General features: G+C 36.5%; 1 protein-coding gene across 1 annotated transcript in view; it reads right to left on the bottom strand.

Annotated features, from left to right (window-relative positions):
- Positions 1–27,297, bottom strand: part of STK33 (serine/threonine kinase 33) — a 117,571-nt gene that overhangs the window by 27,512 nt on the left and 62,762 nt on the right. Inside the window, exons 4-9 of the mRNA XM_006203495.4 lie at positions 25,366–25,479; positions 24,634–24,738; positions 18,308–18,446; positions 15,947–16,035; positions 14,034–14,118; positions 3,923–3,998 (exon numbers count right to left, since the gene is read on the bottom strand). Coding sequence (XP_006203557.3) covers positions 3,923–3,998; positions 14,034–14,118; positions 15,947–16,035; positions 18,308–18,446; positions 24,634–24,738; positions 25,366–25,479 — 608 coding nt within the window. The remainder of the gene's footprint in view (positions 1–3,922; positions 3,999–14,033; positions 14,119–15,946; positions 16,036–18,307; positions 18,447–24,633; positions 24,739–25,365; positions 25,480–27,297) is intronic.

Genomic DNA, 27,297 nt, shown 5'->3' on the forward strand with positions numbered 1-27,297 from the left:
GACAATCAATTTGTTTAGATTTTTAAATTAATCAAAATAAGGTTATTAAAACCTAAGTTTCCACGGAGATTGGAAGTAGTGGTTCTTCATATTTAAGTAAAGGAGAGTGAAAGGTAGGAACTTCTCTGGACATAGAAATGGAAGGAAAGGAGTTTTGCAAGATCAATGTTAGGCTCCTGTATACATTGAAACTTCCAGATCTGTAAATGACCCAAAGTTCTTCCAGGTGGGGAAACACTAAGCTTAAATGGGGTTAAATTACAGAAAAGTGTGTGAGTTAAAGTGCACAGGAGCAGTGGATAATAGAGGAGAAACACTTCTCTGCGGGCACTGTTTAATGAATACCTTAAAGTACGTAACTCAAACTGGGTAATTAGATTGATTGATTGATTGATTTATTTTAATGGAGGTACTGGGGATTGAACCCAGGACTTCGTGCATACTAAGCATACGCTCTACCACTGAGCTATACCCTCTCCACTAGAATCTTTTGAAAGGAAGTACTGTGCTATAGTTTACAAGCATGGCAAGCCAACACTTCAAGAGGTGATCCAGTCCAAAACTATAAGAACATGTTTAAAAGCTGCAAATGCTAGCCATCATCTTTATGGGAGGGCAACCTTGAAGACGACAATCAGATTTTCCCAATGACGACCAGATGGAAAATGGACTTGGGCTCATCACAGAGGCAGCTCTGTATGTCTAGTCTTTAACTCTCAGGATTGTATTTTCCCACTTTATTACTGAAAGAATAAAATGGCATATATCCACTACACTTCCCAAATGCTGGTCTATTGTGTGCATAAGTATAATGATCTCTAAATCTCTTAACAGATTTTTGCTGATTTTTTAAGTTACATTTTTCTTTAAGTTCTTTAAAAATCTTTCCCATGAATATTTTTGGAACAAGTCTAGATTTGGTAAATATTTTACATGATAATGATTATGATGATAATGATTTTCCTAGGGGAGGGGAGGAAGCTGTTTCATCCTCATAGTTTATCAAACTAGGCTGGATAGTAGAACTTTTCATTTACCAATAGGTTCTTATTAAGAGATAGGTATTTAACAAATTGTTCTGAGAACTCTCATTTTAATGCTTTCTATTTCTCCAGTTCATTCTGACCCTTCTCTCTCTCTCATATTACTTGCCTCTCTATTGTTTAGTTTAAAAATGCAGTTTTTAAACAAAAGCCAGAAAAATGATCTCATGGACAATTACTATCTATTGTCACAAGTACAGGCTGGCAAAAGCTCAGCTCATTGAGTCTGTTAACAACCAGTGATATGCACATTCACCAGTTTCTTAGCGGCTCCTGCACTGCCTGACTAGCATGCAACCATAGCTTAAGGGCTACGTTTAAAAAATTCCACTTTTTTCTGTCCTTTGCAATTTTACTTACACCAAATGTATCTAATGGTTGGTCAATCAGCAACATATGAAATTTTATTATGGCAATTTTCTGCACATCCAGAAAAGGGAATCCAAGACATGAAAAATGCCTCTTAAAGCCTTCCTATTATTTTCTGTTTCACAGGAATCAAAACAGAAAAGATTGTGCCCGTAAAGAGTATTTATGTTAATTTCACCTTGAGAAACTGTGTTATCATTGTCCAATTAAGTAGCAACGAGTCAGGGGTAACTAATAAATAAGAAAATAACCTCCCTGGAAAAAGGAATATGTTCATGCCCTTGGTGAAAGAAATTATCTATAAGACCACTGGGCTCAGGCAGATTAATGAATAGGTACTGATTAGCTAAGTAAGAGTCTACTGTAAAGAAAAAAAAGATGTCATTATTATGATATGCAGTCATGCTCACAAGCAGAAAAATTAAAATTACATCTTTAAGTAGGAGAAAAAAGTTTTAAGATATGTAATATATTATCACTTTCCTTAACTCCGAAATTCAAACTGAGGGCAGCAAACATTACGTGAATGATGTAATAATAGATTACATTTATTACATTTGACTTGGGTTGTCTAGAAAGTCTCGAGAGTATAAAACATTAACTTTAAATAGTTACGTATATATAAATATTTTTTTTCCCTTAACAAAGATACTGGGGAGTGAACCCAGAATCTCATGCATGCCAAGCATGTGCTCTGCTGAGCTCTATCCACCACCCCCAATAGTTATATTCTTAATTAAAAACTAAGGCTCAGAATTTTTATGATATGATTCTGATTAGCACAAAACAGTAATCAAGAACTTTGTGTATACATTTATACTTTATGCAATCTAAGCAGTGATGTGTGTTGATCATCTGAGTGATAGCTACAACCACATCATCCAGTTTCTACTGCCTGTGTATTCCAGTTCACAGAACTGTGAAAAAGTACCTACTGTGATGGTATTTAGAAACGATCTGGAAGAGGCAGCGCACAGTGAACTCTTCAAAATGACCATAAAACTGATGTCGCATCAACCTAAGAATTTTCCTATTCACCGGAGGCAGAACAATGACCACTAACTTTTCAAAACACCTCCTAAACAAGTCACTTTAATTCAATTTAACAAACATGTATGGAGCACTGACTACACACCTACTATGGTACCAGATACCAGGGCTGTAAAGATGAATAATATAAGATCGCTGTCTTTCATGGAGTTTAGGGCAAGAAAAGCAGTCACAATACACATAATATAATAATTACATTACATTACATTATAATCTTGTTTCTAAAAGTGCTATGAGAACACAGAAAAGTGAACAATTAATTCTAACAAGTTTACACATGTGCAAACTTTCCTGACTAAATATGTTTATTATTTTGCTTTTCTTTCAACATTACTGTTTTACATGCATCTTTGTACGTTGCCTTAAATCCTCTGTGGAGTGTGGGAAAGTATACACATAACGAATGTACTTATTCTGCCGGGGCAGAGTAGGAGTTAGGGAAATAGAAGTCGTCAATGTATGAGCCAGATACACTCAGGAAAGGGGTTAGTAGAGAAGAAAAAATAATATCTGGGCAGCAGAAACTGCATGAGCAAAGACCCAGAAGCCCACAGTGCGGTGTCTATGTCATAAAGAGTGGCCTAGCTTGGCCACCAGCACAGAGTAGGTACGTGGGACCACACACACAGACCAAGATTGGAGACGCTTGATGGAGCCAGGCCAGGAAAGAAGTGCGCCAAGCATGTGGGGATGCCTTGACATTTTTCTACAGTGAGGGAGAATTATCAGAGGTTGTTCATCAGGAAAGCAGTACAATCAGATCTGTGATTTAGAAAGACAACCCTGACAATTGTGTGGAGGATGAACCAGAGGCAGGAGAAGAGGCAGAAAGACACTGCAATATTCTAGAAAAGGGATCATAAGGAGAAATGATACAAGTGAAGAGAAATGAAATAATAGGTGAGGATATTTCAAAGGAAAAACACAGGACCTGTGGTTAGACTGAATCTTCAGAGTAAGATAGAAGGGAGAGCAGAAAAGGCTAACGTTTTCAGTAGCATTAAGGGGATTAGGAACTACAGAACACTCCCTGGATCCTGGGCTGAGCCTCTGTCTAGTCACACATGCCCTGCCTATCAGTGGCTCTGGTGCCAGGTCCCAGTACCTCCCTCTACCTGATGCTGTACCACTGAGTCTCTTGAGAAAATACAAAGAAGTTTTCCATTTGTAGCAAATATCAGGGAGATGCTGAGGCAAGTTTTTCACTTTGCTCAGATCACACAGTGCATCACAGCATTTACAGATCAGTGAAATGCAAAACTGAAAGTTATAAATTTATTGTATTTAAAAATACCTAATGGATGTACCTAACAACTAATAAGACAGGTTCTACAATGACTTTCCAATTGTTTCTTCAGTCACTTTCTTAAACAATACTGTTTAGTCTTAATTTAAAATCTGTGTAATGCTACTGTTAGGGACCACCATTCATTTTAACTGTACATTAGCAGGCTACTTACAAAATGTACATTATGACACCTATGCTCCAAATGTCACACTGCTGGCTATAGTCGTGGGCATTGATAACTTCAGGGGCTGCCAAACAAGCAGAAATAAAATAATATTAATAATACAATAAATGACTTTTAAATGCTTAAACACAAAGCATGAAAAATGTGCTGATGTGTTGCAATTTATTCCCCGACAGGGAAAAAGAGAACCACCAGCAGCTGTTGCATGAATAATACACGGGCCTTAACGACTGACGTCGCCACATCCTCACTCCTGTCATTTGGCTTCTCGTGAACGACGGCACGAACTGTAGGGCTAAATGTACAACTCTCCATCCCTTTCAAGTTGTTAAGAAATGATTTTTGCAAAGATCGTGTCGTTACAGAAGAAGACAACAATATCTCAGTTCTTTTCCAAAAATAGAATTGAAAACATGTCTCAAGCAGATACAATTTAAAGCAAGCCCAATGTGTGGAAATCTGGATTTACAGAGAAACTAAGATGGTTATAAATCACTTTAGTAAAGTAACAATAATAATAACAACATCATAGCACTCCTATGACAGAACATGAATTATTTTCCACCTTTTCAAAATGAGAAAAGTAAGACAAAGAGCGAGTTCCTACAGCATAACTCGATCAAACAGCCAATTAGTCACAGGATGAGGACGAGGATGCAGGCACTCCTGACTCCCCCGTTCCGTGCTTCTTCCTTGCAATGTGCCCACAACAGGCGTCCTTTAAACGATCTTCTCGAAAGAGAACATTTTTTTACTTTGAGGTAGCACATTTTTTAATGATTAGATTTTTAGAATGGCTGGCTTTTTAAAAAGTCACATATGCTATCTCAGGGAATGTCTGTTATGCCCTGTAGACAGCTCGGGATCTCAGGGAGGGCCAACTCTAGGTTACCGAGGATTAACCCCAGCGTCATTCAAGGGTCACCTGTATATATTTGAATAGAACTTAAAATTCACGAAGTACTTCTGGATAAATGATGTTATTTGTATAAGTTATGGTAAGAGTCATGTGAGATGGGTATGTAAGCATTTGACTCACTTTGCCAGTAAGGAAACTAAGGTTCTGCTATACATATTAAGTGACTTATCTCAAGTGACATAGTTACAGAGCACCTCCCAGGTAGAAGGTGTTTTTACTTTAGGAAGCAGTTTCAATCTCCCTCCAAACACACATCTTTTATAACTATCAAAAGCAAATGAAATTTCATTTCCTCTTCCTACTGTTAAAGGAACTTAAAAGCCACAAAAAGGAGTCAAAAAGTAAACAGGAGAAAGAATGAGAAAAGACTCAACTATAGATAGTTAAACTGAGAAATTTGTCTCCAAATCATTGAAAATTAACTAATTATTATTTTCCTTTAAGTAACTACTTGTATTCTTTAACTCTACTTAAATTTTTAAAATACTGGGCAATTGAAGTTCAAGTTGCTCTATGGCCGCATGCTTCTGACAACGGCAGATCTCCACATGGAGGCATCACACAGCAGGGGCCCAGGATTAGCAGCCCGCACTCTTTCAGAGTTCTTCGTGATCAGGGGCATTTCTCTTGCACTGTCATCACAGCTCTCACAGGGAGGCAGAGGCCAGAACGACTGTGCCAAGGAGCCATTCAGGAAGTCAGCAAAGCTCCAGAAACCATCTGTCTTCCCTCTTGTTCTCTCACTTGTTATCAGTGTAGACAACTAATAAGCAGGCATAAAACTCAGGGTGCTTGGATATATTTTCCCCGTGTAACTACAGACCAGCTGTCTTTTGCCAACAGGAGGATATGAACAGAATCTCAAGTAGCCTCTTCCCAAATAAGATAAAACAATTTAGAAACTTTATGTATCAAGTAGGCAAAAAAAAAATGAACTAGGTATACTCCCCAGCAATAAAAATGAATGAACTACTGATATAACAACATGGGTAAGTCTCAAAATCATCATATGGAACAGAAGAAGATGGACACAAAAGAATATATATTATGCTTCTATTTATATCAAGTTCTAGACAAGCAAAACTCAGCTAAGGTAATGGGAATCATCAGTCGTTGCGGGGTCTGGATGGGGGAGTGACTGAGAGGGACACAAAGGAAATTTCTGGGGTAATGGAAATGTTCTATATCTTCACTGGAGTGATGATTATATAAGTAAATCCATTTGTCAAAACCCGTTAAACTTTACACTTAAAATCTGTGCATTTTACTCTATGTAAATTATATTTCAATACACTAGATATTTTCAAGAAATCTACTAAAAGTACGTAAAGAATCTATCAAAGTCCTATCTTGGTGGGTGACTTTAATAACTCTCTTAGAAATCAACAGAAAAAGTAAGCAAAATTAAACTGATAATATGGACTGGGTGACTCAGATGGTGGAGCACGAAGATCCTGAATTCATCACCTCTGTGGACACACCAAAATTACAACTATTTACTGAGCACCTATCTGTGAGAATGACCTAAAGACTAGCAGAAAAGAATTTCCACAACTAAAGACATAAAGTGATAATCACAACCAGATGCGTAGGAGAGGTGGAGATGTATAGTTAGGACCTATGCACCCAGGTCAGCGACCCCAAAGAGGAGGAATGCCACAATTTTAGAGGTCTTCCTCAGGGAGTGAGGAGGTCTTTCCCTACTTTGGGTTCCCCAGCCTGGGGGTCCTGCACCGGGAAGATGAGCCCACAGAACTCCTGGCTTTGAAAACCAGTAGGACTTATGCTCAGGAGAGCTGGAGGGCTACAGGAAACAAGAGACTCTGCTTCTTAAGGGTGCACACAAAATCCCATCCACTCTGAATCAGCTCAGAGGCAGTAGTTTGAAAGGAGTCTGGGTCAGACCAACTTGCTGATCTTAAAGAACATCCTGGAGAGGCAGGAAGCAGTTGGGACTCTCCCTGGGGACCAGCAGTAGCCATGTGGGGGAGTTCGTTCTGCCATATGGACTGGGACTGGCAAGCACCATCCTGGATTCCTCCCTCTAGCTTATTAGTGCAGGTTCCTGGCCCTAACCACTAACAGGCTCCCCAAGGCCCTAGGAACAATTGCAGAAACCTGGTCCGACCACCAGCAGACTGGCATCAACACCAAACACTCCCCACCCCCCGTCATGCAGACCACCATGCGGGAACCCAGCCTTGCCCAGCAGCAGGCCAGCAGCAGCCCCACACTTACCCAGGCCATGCAGTTAACCCCGCAAGAAGCCTAATCCACCTTCTAGCAGGCCCAGAGCCACTGTACATGGCACGGACTCATAGCCAATCGGCCTGGGGCTAGTCCCACCTACCAGTGAGCCCACGGTAGTCAGCCCCACAACAACAGAAAGGTGTAGGCCACTTAGGAGGCACCCCTAGAGCACAGAGCTTCAGTGACCAGCGGGGAGCAGCTGCTGGGCCCCACATCTCCTATAGAAGGCCACTTCTCCAAGGTCAGAAAATGTGCCAACATACCCAATACATTAAAAAAAGACAAAGAGAATTGGGCAAAAGAAAAAGAAAAAACTGCAAAAAGCATAAACACGTGAAGTCTAAATAGCATACTACTAAACAACCAATGGATCAGTGAAGAAGTCAAAGAGGAAATAAAAAATACCTAAAAGAGAAAGAAAAATGGGAACACAATGATCCAAAATCTGTGGGACACAGAAAGCAGTTCCCAGAGGGAAGTTTATAGTGATAAGTCTTACTTCAGGAAAGAAGAAAAATCTGAAACAAACAACCTAATCTTACACCCAAAGGAACTAGGAAGAGAAGAGCAAACAAAAGCCAAAGTTAGTAGAAGAAAAGAAATAATAAAGAGCAGATTGGAAATAAATGAAATAGAGACTATAAAGAAATATAAAAAAGATCAATGAAACTAAGAGCTAGTTCTTTGAAAAGATTTGAAAAATTAAAAACTTTTAGCAAGACTCATCAAGAAAAAAGATACAAATAAATAAAATCAGAATGAAAGAGAAGTTACAACCAACACTACAGAAATACAAATGAACATAAGAACATATGAACAATTATACAGCAATAAAATGGACAACTTAGAAGGAATGGATAATTTCCTAGAAATGTACAACCTCCCAAGACTGAATCAGGAAAAAATAGAAAATATGAACAGATCAATTACCAGTAATGAAATTAAATCAATTTAAAAACTCCCAACAAACAAAAATCCAGGACCAGACAGCTTCACAGGTGAATTCTACAAAACATTTAAAGAAGAGTTAACATCTATCTTAATGAAACTATTCCAAAAAGTTGAAGAAGAAGGAAACTTCCAAACTCATTTTATAAGGCTGGCATCACCCTGATACCAAAATCAAACAGAGACACCACAAAAAAAAGAAAATTAAAGGACAGTATCATTGATGAACCCAGATGCAAAAAACCTCAACAAAATATTAGCAAACTGAATTCAACAATACACTTAAAGAATCATACAACACAACTGAGTGGGATTTAGCCCAGAAACTCAAGGATGGTTCAATACCTTGAAATTAATCAATGTGCTACACCACATTAACGAATTGAAGGATAAAAATCATATGATTATCTCAATAGATGCAGAAAAAGCTTTTGGAAAAATTCAATATCTGTTTATGATAAATAAAAAACCTCTTCAGAAAGCAGATATAGCAAGAACATACCTCAACATAATAAAGGCCATAATGACAAACCTACAGCCAACATCATACCTGGTGAAAAGCTGAAAGCATAACTTCTAAGAGCAGGAACAAGACAAGGATGCCTACTCTCACCACTTTTATTCAGTATAGTATTGGAAGTGCTAGCCACAGTAATCAGAAAAGAAAAAGAAATAAAAAAAATTCAAATTGGAAATGAAGAAATAAACTATCACTGTTTACAAATGACATGATACTATACTCAGAAAATCCTAAAGATGCCACCAAAGAACTATTGGAATAAATGAATTCAGTAAAGTTGCAGGATATAGAATTAAAATACAGATAATCTATTGCATTTCTATACATTAACAACAAACTATCAGAAAAAGAAATTAAGAAAACAATCCCATTTACAACTGCATCAAAAAGAATAAATACCTAGGAATAAATCTAACCAAGGAGAAAACTGTAAGACAATGATGAAAGAAACTGAAGACAACACAAACAAATGGAAAGATACAACACAACCAGAGACTGGAAGAATTAATATGTTAATTAATTGTTAATTGTTAAAATGACCATACTACCCAAGGCAGTCTAGAGATTCAGTGCAATCCCTATCAAAATACCAATGGCATTTTTCACAGACTAGAACAAATAATTCTAAAATGTGTACAAAAACACAAAAGACCCTGAATAGCCAAAACAATCTTGAGAAACAACAGAGCTAGAGGTATCATGTTCCTCGGTTTCATACTTTACTACAAAGCTACAGTAATCAAAACAGTATAATACTGGTGCAAAAACAGACACATAGATCAATGGAGCAGAATAGAGAGTCCAGAAGTGAACCCACAATTACACGGTCAATTAATCTATGCCAGAGGAGGCAAGAATATACAATGGAGAAATGATAGTCTCTTCAATAAATGGTGTTGGAAAAACTGGACAGCTACATGCAAAAGAATCAAAGTGGACCACTTTCTCATACCATATACAATTTAAAGACTCTCAAAATGGATTAAAGACTTACATATAAGACCTGAAACCATAAAACTCCTAGAAGAAAACATAGGCAGTACACTCACTGACATCAGTTTTTAGCAATATTTTTGAATATGTCTCCTCAAGCAAGGGAACAAAATCAAAAAGAAACAAATGAGACTATAACAAATTTAAAATCTTTTGCACAGAGAAGATAATTATTCAACAAATGAAAAGGCCACCTATTAAGTGAGAAAAGATATTTGCAAGTGATATATCTGATAATGGTTAATTCAAAATATAAAAAGAACTCATACAATTCAACATCAAAAAAACCAAACAACCTGACTTAAAAATGGGCAGAAGACTTGAATAGACATTTTTCCAAAGAAGACATAGATGGCCAACAGGCACATGAAAAGATGTTCAACATTGCTAAGTATCAGAGAAATGCAAATCAAAACCACAATGAGATGCCACCTCACACCTATCAGAATGGCTATAATCAAAAAGACAACAAATAACAGGTGTTAACAAGGATGTAGAGCAAAGGGAACCTTTGTGCACTATTGGTAGGAATGTTAAATTGGTCCAGCCACTATGGAAAACAGTACAAAAGTTCCTCAAAAAATTAAAAATAAAACTGCCATATAATCCAGCAATTCTACTTAAGGGTATTTTTCTGGAAAAAAGTAAGAATTTGCACCCCTATGTTCACTGCAGCATTATTTACAATAGCCAAGATACAGAAGGAACCTAAGTGCCCACTGATAGATAAATGGATAAAGAAGATGTGATTTACATATACAACGGAATGTTACTTAGTCATAAAAAATGAAATCTTGCCATTTGCAAGAACACAGATGGTTCCTGAGGGTATTATGCTAAGTGAAATAAGCCAGAAAGAGAAAGACAAATACCATATGATCTTACTTATATGTGGAATCTAAAAAACAAAACAAACAGTATAATACAAAATGGACACAGGTTCATAAACATAGAGAACAAACAGGTGGTTGCCAGGAGGGTGGGGGGCAAAGTAAGTGAAGGGGATTAAGAGGTAGAAGCCTCCAGTTTAAACTAAATAAACCACAGGAATGTAACATGCAGCATATGAAATATGATCAATAATACTGCAATAACTTTGTATGGGACAGATGGTTGCTAGACTTATTGTGGTGATCATCTCATAATGTATGCAAATGTCAAATCACTGTGTAGTGTATCTGAAACTAACATAATATTGTACATCAACTATATTTCAATGAAATTAATTAACAATATGGAAATCTGAATCACAAAGGTATCACGTTTGATTTTATAAGCACACACATATGAAAATTTTTATGCTCAGCAAACCAGGAATATACAGTTGTCCCCGATTTCTGTGGCAGATTGGTTCGAGGACACAGGTCCTACCCCCTTAGCCCTGACACCCGTCAGATACCAAAACTCATGGATGCTTAAGTCCCTTATACAAATCGGCTTAGTATTTGCACATAACCTATGTATATCCTCCCATATACTTTAAATCACCTCTAGATTACTTATGATACCTAATACAACGTAAATGCTGTGTAAATAGTTGCCACTGTATGGCAAATTCAAGATTCGCTTTTCAGAAACTTTTGAAATTTTTTCTCAAACATTTTCAATCTGTAGTTGATTGAAACTGCAGATGCAAAACCCACAGACACGGACGGCTAACTGTACGTGCTTTCTAATTATTCAACGTAACATTTGCAAAAAACTAATCAAGTGTTCAATCACAGTGGAAATTCCTAAAAGTTGAAAACCTTCAAGTCACAATTGCCTAGTATAAAGAAGAAAACTAAACAGAAAAACCAAAAGGCTAGACAAATTAACACACATTCACATGAGCATCAAACACATCTGAACCACCTGGAAAATTTTAAAAGCACTCTAAAAATTCTTGGATTAAAGAAGAAGACTAAAACTAAAATTATACACAAATAAGAAATGAATAAAGAACACTGTATAGCAAAAGAAATGGTCAAAGAAGTACTCAGAAGAAAATAAATGGCCTTAAATGCATTTATGAGAAAATAAGAAGACTGAAAATAAATAAGCCTTTAGCTTAGGAAGTTCAAAAATAAATGAAAAGAAGACAGAAAAAGGGAATTCAGAAAGATAAAAGCAGAAATTAATGAAAAAGCAAATCAAATAACACTAGACTTGAGCTGGTGTTTTGAAAGCCCAATAAATTGTCTTAACCACTAAAAAATTTGATCAAGAGAAAAATGAGTAGTAGTATTACAAGAAATAAAACTGAGCACTAAGTGCCAGGTACGGCGCTAAGCACTTTATGCATATTTTCCCATTTAATTCCCATGTCAATCTAGTAAAAATGATATTATTATTATCATCGTAAACACATCCTCTCCCCTTCCCTGCTTTATTTTTCTTCCTTAGCACTTCTAATATACCAGATATTTTTATCTTGTTTAATATTTGTATCAATATAACATTTTTATGTTTTGTTTGCTGTTGTGTTCCCAATACCTAGACCAGTGTCTGACACAAAGTAGGCCCCCAAATATTTTTTGCTAGAGGGAGATATAATCCCTATTATACAGAAGTAGAAACTGTAACAAAAGCAGTTTGCCCAAGGTTAAGCAGAAAGCAAGCGGCAGAGCTGGAATCCTGAGTTAGCCAAGTGATGTCAGAGGCCAGATTGCTAATATTACATTATATTGCTCCCTAATAAATATGAGGAATTCATAGGGAGATATACCCACAGATCTGAGAATTACAAGTGAACATAATATGTATCTTTATGCCAATAAAACTTAAAATCTTAATGTAATGAATCATTTTCTACAAAATCATAAATTTTCAAAATGATTCAGAAGATGTGAAAAACTTGAATAACCTAATATAAACTGAAAATATAATAGAAACTTTATCCCCCAAAGGGTGCCAGGAATGAAACATTTTAAGGGGAAGTTTCATCAAACAATTAATAAACAGATGATTTCGATTACTTAAATGGTTTATAAGTATACAAAAAGTAAAATATTTTATTTTTAAAATGAGGATACTATAACCCTAACATTAAAAAAGACAAGGGTAGCACAAAAGAAAGAAAGCTACACTCAAAGTTCCTAAATAAAGCGGGGACAAACTGAACACAGCAGTATATTAAACCAAGTGAGGTTTAATCCAAAACTACAAGGATGGTTCAACGCTTTTAAAATCTATTTATGTAACTATTTCATTAATAAATTTAAAGAGAAAAAAATACGATCATCTCAACAGGTACAGATTTGAATAGACATTTCATCAGAGAAGATACATGAATGACTAATACGCACATGAAGAGATGCTCAACATCATTGGTTATTAAGGTAATGCAAATTAAAAATCACAGTGAAAATACTACTTCATAAACACTAGAACAGCTATAATTAAAAAGATAGATAATATCGAGTGTTAGCAAGGATGTGAAGAAATTGGACCCCTCATACATTGTTAGTATGAGGGGTAAAGGTAAAATGTTAGAACTACTTTGGAAAATTGTCAGTTTCTAAAAAAAAATTAAACATAATACTATATGACCCAGCAATTTCACTTCTAGGTAGCTACCTAAGGAAAATGAAACCATATGTCCACATAAAAACTTGCATATGAATGTTCATAGCAGCATGATTCATATTAGCCTCAAACTAGAAACTATCCACATGCCCATCAGCTAATAAACAGGTGAAAGTGTGGCACACATCCGTACAATGGACAGCTGCTCAGCAATATAAAGGAATAGCCTACAGGTATGGGCTACAACAAGGATGTACCTCAAAAACTATGCTAAGTGAAAGAAGCCAGACCTATAAGACTACAACTTGTCTGATCCCATTTATATGAAATGTCCAGGAACAGTAAATCAAGAGACTAGTCTTTTTAGACTAGTGGTTTCCTGGGGCTTGGATGGGACTGTGATTGGGCAAAAATGGGCACGAGGCAACTTTTTGGGGTAGAACTGTTCTAAAATTGGGTTGTGGTGATATTACACAACTCTGTGAATACATGAAAAATCACTGAATGGTGTATTTTTTGCAATATTTTAATTATACTTCAGGAAAGCTGTTAAAAATCACATTTAGAAAAATAGGAAACTGTTCGTTTATAAAATATATTTAATTAGTATTCTTTCTGAAAAACTACTTGATGGCAATGAAATTGGATAAAAATGGAAAGAAGCAAAACACACACACGATTTTAGCATGAATTAACAAAACAATATTTAAGTTTGGGTGTATGGTTACCTAAGAGACATCAATAACTCTAAGAAGAGTCAGAGAAAAATAAAAACCATAATCGTTGAAAATAAGAACTATGAGAAATAATACTACCAACTAAAATGCTGAGACCTAAGAAAAGGTAGCTTGAGCAGGGCCATTAAGTCATGATGCAAAATCAAATTGTTCCAGTTTTCATCGACATCAGTTGTTCTACTTTTCCATATAGAAAAACAAATCACTCTAAATCTACTCACTTACCCATATAGATGGGGGTCCCACAGGTGGTCTGCAGCATGGCTTCACTCCTGCCCTGCTTCTTCACCGCCAAGCCGAAATCAGTCACCTACCAGAAGAAACTCAGACAGTCAGAGGACTGTTTTAGGTCCCAGAGCTCACTCATTCTGCAAAACGATTTTCACTACACTGTATTGCATTGAATTCGGGGATTCTTCAGGATGGAGGGGCTTACTTGTATTACTAATAAGGACCTTGCACTCCCTCCCCAACCCCTCCTCTCTGTGAAGAAGAAACTTGGTAAAGAGAAGCTTGGTTTCTCAAATCCTGAGAAAACACCCATGGTTTTGAATCTTTCATACCTTCTAATTAAATTCACCAATTCCACAGAGGAAGTTGCATCTTGCAAGAAGGCATTTAACTTTTCTTCGAGTAAAAAAGTTATTTCTAAAAAGTTCTTTCATTGTAAAATACATTCTGGCCGTAGTGCGTTTATCATCTATTTTTCTGATGCTCTAGCTATGTTCCAGTTTAAAGCACTGTTACAAATGCAAATCATTATCTGCACTCACAGAAACTCCCCCCTCTTATAATTATTTATAAAACATTATCTCCAGTAAATGCTATCTTTTCTTTACTATTATTTCCTTTGTGTTTCTAAAGTATACTAATTAAAACAATTACTACACTATTTAAAACTGCAAGAAGCAAATTACAGGGAAAAAAAAACACAATATAACTACAAATACACAGGAGGCCTACTGCTGCAACTGCAGTCTTTCTGCTTGGTTCTAAATCTTGGTCATTAAACATCTGGTTATTAAATATTCAGTGTGTGCCCTTGGTCTTGTCTCCCAAGTTGGAACAGCCTTGGGCTGAAAGCAGAAAAACACATTTATTGATCATACAACCAAAGATAGGCTCTTAGTCCACATTCACTGAATACAAAGTTTCCTGTGCCTTATGGAGTAAGAAAATGTTCCTATCAACGTGTGATATCACTATTTTTCTAAAGATTTAGTAAATTTCTCCAGGAGTGCTCACAATGATCCTACTTGGAGCATCATGATACATGTTTTTCTCACAGAAAATCTATACAAATACCAAATATACAAAAGCTTTCATGATCCAGTTCAGTTCTTTGGAGAGCATTTATTCCTTCATGCACCAAATATTAATTGAGCATATACTATGTTTCAGGCACAACTCCAGGTACCAACAAGGAGTAAGACATATAGAAATCCTGCCCTCATAGAGTGACAATGGAAATATTTATGAACATTTACTTGGGTAAAACAGCAATGCGTTAAATCTATTTGTGTTATAACTGCAACAGACTGAGTTATTCACAGATAACATTTTATTCCCAAATTAACACATTCACATATTTTGAAAGCAGCCACTATTAAAGTGCTAAGTAATAAATAATGTATCTTATCATTTATTTGACATTTAAGGGATGCTTAATTTGAATAAAATCCTCAAGAATAAACACCTGACACATTAATTGTGCTTAGGACATAAATATTAATACCCAGGAAATTTTTCAATGAGAAATACAGACTTTAGCATTAATTTAGTATCAAAAGCACAGCCAAGGTGCGTTTTTTTCTAAATCTGTAACACATTCACATCAATTACCAGGCATAATTTTGAAATTAATTAGAATTCAGAGCATCTCTTTGTTTGCTATTAACTAATGATTTAGAACTATTCAAGTGAATATGTACTTAAAAACTTCAATAGCAGCACTTAACTTGTAAAATTATTCTTGTCAGTTACAACCTCTTTTAGTGAAATTTTAATTTTTTTAGCACAAGCCACTTATTTTTGGCTGTTTAAAAGCTTCCCAGAGTATCTAAAAAGAGGATGTGCTTTGCCACTTTGCTATCAAACTGTTTATAGGCAAATATTTACCACCATTTCTAATATCTTACCTTTATGTTTAAGTTCATTTCATCATTAGCATCAATAAAGCTGCTTTTAACCATTATGTTTTCCAGTTTTAGATCTCTATGCACTATATCTACCAAGAAAATAAATAAAAAACCAAATGAAATGAATAATGAAAAAATAGAGGGGACACATATAGAACAAAGAAATATATTTGACCAATTAATGTCCACTGCTAAAATATTTGAGTGCCAGGTGTAATTGTGCCCAGTTACATTCCCTTATATTTAAATCCCTTTTCTCCACATTTCTAACCTTAAAGAGCCATTATCTTTGCTCCCTCACCTCTCCCCAAACATTTGCTACTCCAACTGGCTGCCCTTCGTGACCAGTGGTCTGGTGAGTGTGGAAGAGACTCCTGTCCAAGGTTAGGCATTCCCAAAAGGAGGCGGACACGTCGTTACAAGCCCAGGACCATTTCCTATGTCTCCAGGTCCTCACATAAAGGATGACTTCTTCACTTCTATGCATATGTCATGGCCAATATAAGTGCTTAACATATGCAACGTGGCTACCTGTATACAAACTACACTTATTTCAGTATATTTTTCTACAACTTCAGTACCACTTTCTTTCTCTTTCTATGTTAAAACCCCAAAATCCTTGAGATACAAAATCTCTAGTTGCACATGTCAGAGCTCAGGTAGGATTTTTATGTACATGCAAATACTTTCATGTACCAAATCCTCCCTTTGCAAGTGACTGATACAGTTCATCATCCATAGCAGCAATTTCCCTAAATTTAAAAAGTTATATGCATAATTTCTAAAGACATGCAGTCAAATGAGCCCTGGACTGGCAACTATACCTAACCATTTATGGTTCCCTGACACAGTCCCAGCCTGTGTTTTGGGGATTGTTCTTGTTTCTATTGCTCTGTTTATCTCTTCTTACATAGATACTACACAATTTTAATTAATATAATTTTATAATATGTCTTCACTCTTGGCAGGGCAAGTCTCTCTGCTGCCTCCATCGTTCCTCTTTTCCATCATTTTCTTTACTATTCTCACTCATTTCAGGATAGTTCTGTCAAGTTCTGTGAAAAATTCTGTTAAGATTTTGTTTGGAACTATACTGAATTTATAGCTTAATGTGGGAGAATTGACATTAGCATAGTAGTAAGTCTCTGCTTTCCTGTCCTTGCAAGAAATTGTTGCCCTCTGCCTGGAAAGGCCTCCCTTTTTTGTCAGAGTTTGTGTTCCTCAATTCAAGTTTTGCTTCCTCTGTGAATTCTTCCCTGACTTTCCAAATCAAATGAGGCACTTCATACGCCTTTGCTCCCTGCACTTTATACAGTTCTCCACAAGAGAAATGACCATGTCACATTACAGTTTGTTTTCGGTACTCAATCTCTGATAATTTCCCTGAGGGGCAGGGGCCCTGTCTTTTAATCTTTGTAACTCTGGGACTAGACACAATGCAAGAGCTGCTCAGGAAATATCTGCTGAACGAATCCCTAGATCCCAGGACCAGCTCTACTACACCTAACCACGTCACTTCACCTTTCTGGAACAAAGTCTTTTCTTGTCTGTAAAATGAGATGTTTCTAAAGTTACATGTGAGCCAAACTAACGCTGAAGGAAAAAAAGGAGGAGTATGAGGAAAAACAGCAGCAGCAACACCAGAGAACAGTAAAGCAATTCAAATAATTAGAATGATATTCAAATGTGGATTTTAAAGTAGTGAAATGATTCTGTATGATACTACAGTGGTGGATATGTGTTGTTACACATTTATCCAAACCCACAGAATGTACAACACTACGAGGGAACCCTAACGCAGACTACGGAGTTTTGGTAATGATGACGTGTCAATGTAGGTTCATCGATTGTAACTAACCTACCGCTCTGGTGGGGGCTGCTGATCATGGGGGAGGATGTGCAGGTGCGGGCAGAAGGTATCCAGGAAATCTCTGTAACTTCTGCTCAGTTTTGCTTTGAATCTAAAACTGTTCTAATAATTAAGTCTAAAAAAAATTTAAATGCCTAGAATATATAGATTTTTAATGTTCTTATTAAGATAGAAGTACTTTTAGAAATTTCACTTTTTTATTGATTTTTCTACTTTTGCTTTGATACTTAAGCTTATTTTCCAACTGTTGGACAGAAATGTTCATAATGTCATCCTTGTTTGTATACAATGTAATTGTATACCTGCCTTGTTTCTAATTAAAATATATTTACAAAGTTAAAAAGAAAAATTTTTAATTTTTAAAATAAAATCTTCTAAATATATATTAGGAGGCATTATTTCCGTGACTATGAATCCTGAATACAATTACTCTTAAACAAAAGTGACATGTGCATTCACAGAGTCAAGGAGCTGGGCGGTCCTCCTCTTACCCTTATTGTGAAGATAGGCTATAGCAGAGGCGAGACTCCGAATGATCCACTTTGTTTCATTCTCTGAGAAATGGCCTTTCCTATCCAGAATTTCTTTGAGTTCTCCATCCTCACAAAGCTCCATCACAAGGTACATTTTCTGACATTATATGTTTAAAGAGAGAGAGACACAACACAGATTTTTAGTTTGGGATCTTTGAAATGTTACATATTGTATATATATAGTAAAAATATGGTTTTAATTTTAATCATTAATCTATTCATTCAAAAATATGTATCTGTTATGTACAAGATACTATGCAGGATATGAAAGGAACATAGTCTTTACCCTCAAGGAGCTCAGAATATAGTCACAATTATAATATCAGGTGATACGTACTAAGAGAAGAGGAATGCCCAGAGTGCCATGAGGCTACCAAGGAGGGGAGCCTCTGCCTGAAGCATGCTCCCTGAGGAGGCGACATTACAGGCAGCCCTGGATGCCTGAGGAGGATTTATGGGTAGAGAATGTGGGCAAGAACAGGTAGAGCACATGGCATTTTCAAAGACTTCCCAGCTTGAAACAGTACTGGCAGTTAAGGAATAACTAATATTGGGGGGAAGGTATAGCTCAATGGCAGAGTGTGTGTTTAGCATGCATAAGGTCTTGGGTTCAATTCCCAGTACCTCCACTGGAAAATAAATAAATAAACTTAATTATCTAACCCCTCTCCCACAAAAAAAACCAAAACAATACAAAACAAACAAAAAGAATAATCAATATCTCAGTGTTACTAGCATTGGGAGTTTGGTAAGTTAGAGAAGAGTGGAGTGGTGAGGGGGGAGGCCAGAAAAAAGAGGTTGGAGCCAGATTGTAAAGAGTCTGGGATGTCACACAAAGGAATCTGGATTTTCCCCCATATGCAGAAAGGAGTCACTGACGATCCTTAAGCTGATGTCTGGAGTGGGGAGAAAGATATGTGCTAACATCATTTTCTATCTGCATTTCTAAATGAACACTCCAATAGTAGTTTAGAGCAGGGCTCAGCAAACTTTTTTCTGTAAAGGTCAGATCCAGACAGCAAATATTTTTGGCTTTGCGGGCCATGCGATCTCTTCTGCAACCACTCAACTTTGCTATTATAGCGTGAAAGTATCCATAAACAATACCACAAAACTTTATTTATGAACTTTGAAATTTAAGTTTCATATAATTTCCACATGTCATGAAATATTACTCTTTCACGTTTCCAACCATTTAAAAATGTAAAAAACATAGCTTACAGGCCATAAAAAAACCTGTTGGTTCACTTGCTATAGTAGGCTGACCCCTGTTTATACAAGGGTGGATATGAGGCACTGAATGGAGACAAGAAGGGGGGAAGAAAAAGGTGTGAAAAATACCTCGGAGGGAGACACAGTGGGACTTAGTGACTAGCTGGTATAAGTGGTAAAAAGCCACAGATGAACTGTCTCTTTCATATTTGCTGTTCCAGTATACATATATATTAGGATCACTTGAGGTATTCCAACAGCCAAGTCACACTGAGTCAAAAAGATTCACAGCCAACTAAAATGCACATCTTTTTCATACCTACTGCTCTTGAGACACAGACTACCCTCTATGTCTCCATTCTAACCTATGCCACGATATTGCCATTGTTGTTTTTAAGATTCTTGGATCTGATCCTATTCTATTCCCATCACTTCTGTGCACAACTTCTGTTTTCAGTCAGCAAGCATGAAAACAGGAGGAGAAGGCTAGCAACGGTCTTTCTTCCTATAGTCAAAATTCTGATTCACTAAACCTCAGGATGCTTTAGAATTTCAAAAGTAACTTCAGAATTCTGCAAAATCTAGCACATAAATAAGCTTTTGAACTACGTTATATTTTTTTCCCATTGACAGCACTGTAGGGATCATGAAATGAAATGGTAAGCGTACTATTTGGAGGGCAAAGTTACATTAGCAGTGCTTACAGTTTAAACTGATGTCAATTTAAAATATGTAAGTTGATAAAAGTTATATCAATTAGAATTTTCTACAAGTCTTTCTATAATTTTTAGAAAACTTATGTAGACCCGGAGAACACTTGGACTCATAAGAAACCATAACATAGTCAAACTGGATGATCAGTATTACTACCTGGCCTAACCAGTCAGGTGGCAGTTTCCATTAATCCTTAAGATGGCTTCAGTGGAAGGTCTAGGTATTTGTGTGAGTTGGGGAGGTAGAGGGGCAGATCTGATCTATGTGAATCAGGGCAAACAATACATAAAAAAGAAAATCACAGATGATGGTTTCCTTGGCCTTCAAATTATTCTAGATTTGGACTCCTGCTCATGCCCAAGATGAAGTAACAGACCAGACTTACCCTCCCTCCTGAAACAATTTAAGAAATGGACAAAATACATAAAATAACTTTCAGACACTAGATACCAGGCAACATAGGGCAGTGATCCCTGAGACGGGGGAACCGCTTGGGTAAATCCCATGAGCATCCTAGCTTGCTGTCTAGAGAGAGTTTCCAGGCCACAGAGAAGGGAGAAGGAATCCAAGCAGAGTCCAGCAGTCTACATGAGCTGAGATGGCACTGGGAGGCCAGGAAGGCCAAGACAATGGAAAGTCACAGGGAGGAGCACCGAAGAAGAGAGAGCTGTGCACAGAGAAAGCTCCATCGATTTGCAGACGGACCCCCTCAACCCTTCAGCAAAGCACCAATTAGCGCATATATATGAAGCAACAAACCAAAATTGGGAACAAAACTATGCAAAAAGAACAGAAGAAACAATCCCTGGAGCTTACATGCGGCCAGGAAGAGTTTATATTCCCATCAGCCAGACTGGGAAATCTCATAATTCATGGGGCATCAGGTAGAGTACTCAAAAGGATCTAACCTCATTAAGGGGAAAAATTAGCCCTGGACCAAAAGCTGCTCTGGCACCACCAAACAAAGCTTAAAGTAAGCTTCAAAAGTATCAAACTATTTCCAAATAACTTAACTATGTCCTAGAATAAAGCTCAAGAATACTAAGAATATCAAAAAATAGCCAGCATCCAATCAAAAATTAACAGGCATAAAAAGAAGCAGGAAAACATAGCCCATAATGAAGAGGGAAAAATCAATCAATTAAAGCTGATCTAGAACTGGCACACATGGTAGAATTAATAGAAAAGGACATTAAAAGTTATTACAACTATATTTAAGAAGGAGGAGGAAATAGCAAGCATATTAAGTAGAAAAATGTAAGACATAAAAATAATCCAAATCATATTTCCATTGGATGAGATAAACAGCACACACAATGTTATAGAAAAAGAGATTACTGAATCTGAAGATATCACAATAGAAACTATGCTAAATTAAACAAAGAGAGAGAACAAGATTGGAAAAAATGAATACAGCATCAGTATGTTTTGGACAATATCAAGAGATCTCTTGTGTACTTGGAATCCCCAAAAGTGGGAGAAGGCAGGAAAAATATTCAAAGAAATAGGGTGAAAAAGTTCCTAAATTTGATGAAAACCATAAACTCACAGATCCAAGAAGCTCCATGGACCCCAAGCACAAGAAACATGAAGATAACTATACAAAAGCACAACATAATCAAATTGGTTAACACTGATGATAAAGAGCCAAACTATCCTAAGATTTGAGGATAAAAGAAGCTACAACTCTAAGACTGAGAAAGTAGAGAAGCCTTTTGGCATCATTGCCATATACTGCTCCCACAAAAGAGAACTGTGGTCTTTTAACAGTTATCACCACTCCTCATGAATCAAGCACTACAGATGAGGAAACTTAGGTATAGAGAAACTGAGCAACTTGCCCATGGTCTCATAGCTAATAAGCGGTGGAGCAAGGATTAAAATGTACAGGCAATCTGACCCCAGAGTCTACCTGCCTAACCACTATATCATACTGCCTCCAAACAGAGAAACATCCAAGCCCACAGGCTCTAAAAAACCTGGAGGCAGAATAGCAAAGAGCCAGGCTCTAGAACAATTCTAACTGAAAATTATAAGCACCAAAGCACAAGAATGATAACATCTAGGAAAGAAGGAAGATTAAACATGTTGGTAAGATACAAAATATCTTCTACATAGTGCCAAATGTGCCTATGACAACTCTACTGTGAAGTTAACCTTGCAAAATGATGACAATATTCCAAGAGACCCTAATGGAGAGCCAAGGATCAAAGCAAAAGGAAAGCTACTTTGAAGGAAGCTCTAATCACTACTGAGTTATATCTGAAGTTGTTTTAATTTTAAACTTTTGTTTTCAACCTGCCACCAGAAATATCACTAAAGACACCAATTTAACCATCAGACACCTAATTGTACAATCAAGAATAAAAAGTCCTGTGAAAGAATAATACACAGAAAACTATAAACCATTGATGAAGGAAATTAAAGAAGACTTCAAAAAATGGAAAGATATTCCATGCTCTTGGATTGGAAGAATCAATATTGTTAAAATGGTCACACTGCTCAAGGTAATCTACAGATTTAATGCAATCCCTATCCAATTACCCAGGACATATTTCACAGAACTAGAACAAATCATAATAAAATTTATATGGAACCATCAAAGACCTAGAATTGCTAAAGCATTACTGAAGAGAAAGAAAGAGGCTGGAGGAATAACTCTCCCAGACTTCAGACAATACTACAGAGCTACAGTCATCAAGACAGCATGGTATTGGTACCAAAACAGACATATAGACTGATGGAACAGAATAGAGAGCCCAGAAATGAACCCACAAACTTTTGGTCAACTCATCTTCGACAAAGGAGGCAAGAATATACAATGGAATAAAGACAGTCTCTTCAGCAAATGGTGTTGGGAAAACTGGACAGCAGCATGTAAAACAATGAAGCTAGAACACACCCTTACACCATATACAAAAATCAACTCAAAATGGATTAAAGACTTAAACATAAGACAAGATACAATAAACCTCCTAGAGGAAAACATAGGCAAAACATTATCTGACATACATTTCAAAAATTTTCTCCTAGAAGAAATAAAAGCAAGAATAAACAAATGGGACCTAATGAAACTTACAAGCTTCTGCAGAGCAAAGGAAACCAGAAATAAAACAAGAAGAAAACCTATGGAATGGGAGAAAATTTTTGCAAGTGAAACCGACAAAGGCTTGATCTCCAAAATATATAAGCAGCTCATATGACTCAATAAGAAAAAAATAAACAACCCAATCCAAAAATGGGCAGAAGACCTAAACAAGTAATTCTCCAAGGAAGACATACAAATGATCAAAAAGCACATGAAAATATGTTCAATATCACTAATTATCAGAGAAATGCAAATCAAAACTACAATGAGGTATCACCTCACACCAGTCAGAATGGCCATCATTCAAAAATCCAAAAATGACAAATGCTGGAGAGGCTGTGGAGAAAGGGGAACCCTCCTACACTGCTGGTGGGAATGCAGTTTGGTGCAGCCACTATGGAAAACAGTGTGGAGATTCCTCAAAAGACTAGGAATAGACTTACCATATGACCCAGGAATCCCACTCCTGGGCTTGTATCCAGAAGGAAATCTACTTCAGGATGACACCTGCACTCCAATGTTCATAGCAGCACTATTTACAATAGCCAAGACATGGAAACAGCCTAAATGTCCATCAACAGGTGACTGGATAAAGAAGAGGTGGTATATTTATACAATGGAATACTACTCAGCCATAAAAACCGACAACATAATGCCATTTGCAGCAACGTGGATGCTCCTAGAGAATGTCATTCTAAGTGAAGTAAGCCAGAAAGAGAAAGAAAAATACCATATGAGATCGCTCATATGTGGAATCTAAAAAACACAAACAAAAACAAACAAACAAACAAAAACAAAGCATAAATACAGGACAGAAATAGACTCATGGACAGAGAATACAGACTTGTGGTTACCAGGGGGGTAGAGGGTGGGAAGGGATAGACTGGGATTTCAAAATTGTAGAATAGATAAACAAGATTACACTGTATAGCACAGGGAAATATACACAAAATGTTATGATAACTCACAGAGAAAAAAATGTGACAATGAGTGTGTATATGTCCATGAATGACTGAAAAATTGTGCTGAACACTGGAATTTGACACAACATTGTAAAATGATTATAAATCAATAAAAAACATTAAAAAAAATTTACCCCCCCCCAAAAAAAAGAATAAAAAGTCCTCCAGAATGCTCTCATCATTCTCCAGTGATAGTTGCTTATGTCCTTGGCATGAGTCTGTGTCCTAAAGAGATTACTTCTCAAAGGAATGATGTTCATTTTGTATTAATAACAATTTTCAAAATGCAGCATCTCATAAAGCTTTACCTTAGGTGTCTCAAATACTTGTTCCAGATGTATGATGTGTTGGTGCTTCACACTTTTTAGGATGTTCACTTCCTGTTCAAGTAACTTCACGGCAGACCTTCCAGCCTTAAATAACGAGGAGACATAGATTTCACATATGAATTTCATTACTGCTTACCTCAATATAAAGTTACAGTTATTTTATGTTTTTTCCTGTTTCCTTAAAAAGTTTCTTTTTCAAAAGATAGAATGCAACTTATTTGCATAATAAGATTAAAGCATGCCCCTTTCCTTTGTCCAATTTTAAGTGATACGTAATTTGGCCTCAAACTACATCTGTTTCTTGGACTGTTTCTATAAATTAGCTACAAAAGGTCTCTATCACCTCACAGCATTATTGAAAATTTTAATATGCTTTTTCGTATTTCCTTCAAAATTATGTTGATCCTTTGATGTTATTAGCATGATAAAAATGAAATCTCCTTTCCAGGGACATCAATTAGAAAATGGACATAAAGCATCTGTCCCATAAACTAATAAATGTTAGTTATTGTAAAAATAAAATGTTTTTCTTTTGTTTTATTGTTGTTTTGTTTCGATTATATGTATATACATACCAAAAGAAATGATGGGCAGTGAGACTCTACACTTAGCCCTGCACTATATAACCTCCTAACTCCCCCTGCCCTCAAAATTTGACAGAGAGAAAAAAGAGAGAGAGAGAAAGAGTACGATGCTGCTAACAAGACTTACCTTTTCTTTGTTCACTTTTTTAATTGCCCACTTAGTTTCTGTTTCCTTGTCTATAGCTTCAATGACCATTCCAAAGCTCCCTTGTCCCAATATTCTTCCAAAGGTATAGATTTCCTGGATAAAAAATAAGAGTTTCTTTGTTTCTCTCTGTCATTCAACAGGTATTACAAATGAACACATAATGCTGACAGGTATCCAACCAAGGGAAGAGTGATTCTGCTCCAGGGTAAAATCAAATAGAAGACACCACATATTTGCTTCAGTATTACAATAAACATATCTTAATTTAAAAAAAAATTAGTTTTGATGAATTTCATAAAATATCCTTTGGAGGAAAACCACAAAAATCCTAATGAGGAAATGTGAAAAATGCCAAAAGTATAAAATGAACCTCTTCCAAACTAAAATATTAATGAAATGTCTTCATAAGAAAAATGGAGAATGGAATATTAATACATACATACAAACATATGTGTATGTGTATATAAGATATATTCATCCAAAAAAATTACCCCAAAACTCTGAGAGCTATACCATAAAATCAATACATACTATTTCCATTAAAAAATCAATTTTGTTGTTCTTATTTCCTTTTGTTTTAGGAAAAGGAATACATGACAAAAATTTTAATATAAATCAGCTCTGAGAAAAAAATAAAAACCATCCATAGTAACACTATTCACACCAAGGATCCTTCTGCATATCAGACCGAATCCACTGGTCTTGACAAAGCATTCTAGTTCACATTGTAAAATAACAAGTAGTTAACTAATTTCCACTTTCATTTCTTGTGACTTTGGTTGGGGGAGTCAATCTCCTTGGTCTAAACCAACTCCAGGGCATTAACAAGTGCTTCTGGACCCATGATGTGTGGGCACTAGAACATGAGAGAACACCTGAGCTAATGCCAACAGAGGGAAGCCTCTGTTGGGTCAGCCAGCCGAAGCCTGCCTTGGAGATGCTCCGCTCTCCCTATGTGACTTCTTTCATCTTCACCATGCAACAAGTAAATTACTGCCAGTCTTCATATCTTCTATTGCTTACATTCTTTCTCACTTTTGTAAAAGAAGATCCAGTGCCCAACTAATTACTTGTCTTCTTCATGAAGGGCTTCTCTGCCTAACTCTGCTCTGGGGTGATTGTTCCTTTATTTTGACTTCCTTCAACATGTACCCATTGGTCCTCAAACACTATTATTACTCTCTTGTTTACAAAGATTTTGGCTCACTTTTTTTCCTTCCAAGATGGTCTAGAAACACTTTATGAAGCTGTTTCTTTTGTATCCTTTAAAAAGTCTGCCTGAAACCTTGCAGCAAAATACTCATGCTTAGTTCTTGGGAGGAAAAGGGAGAAGGAAGAAAGGGAGGGGAGGGGAGACTAAGGAGGGGAGAGGGGGAAAGGGGAGGGGAAGGAAGAAAGGAAAGAAGGAAAGGGAAAGAGAAAGAGCAAAGGAGGGAGGGAATGAGAGAGAGAGAAAAAGAAGAGAAGAGAAGAAAGAAATGTTCAGCTTCAACATGTTAGATTTTCCTTAGATATTTCCTTGTGATATATACACACTGGGAGCTACAAAGATGAATAAAACATAATTCCTGTTTCCTCATAATTTGTAACCTATTCAAGAGACAAGACTATTACTTAAGTTGTAAAGTCTTAAGTTAAAAAATACATAAAATGATATTGAGGCCAGAGACCAGAGCTAAAATACTGGGAGAATAAGGGAAAACATTATCAAAGAGATGGCTTCTGAGACAGGCATGTGAGGGAACAAAGCCAAAAAAATAATTGAGAATTTTTTCTCTATAATCCAGTCAAGGCAAGGAAGGCATTTCAAAGGAATAGCAGTACAAATGTGGAATGAAAGAGTGAACTGATAAATGAACTGAATCAATCAATCCAGCCAGCCAGCACCCAGCCAGTCAGGAACCTTCTATA

Source organism: Vicugna pacos, chromosome 10 (genome assembly GCF_048564905.1).
Source record: "Vicugna pacos chromosome 10, VicPac4, whole genome shotgun sequence".
Classification (NCBI taxonomy): domain Eukaryota; kingdom Metazoa; phylum Chordata; class Mammalia; order Artiodactyla; family Camelidae; genus Vicugna; species Vicugna pacos.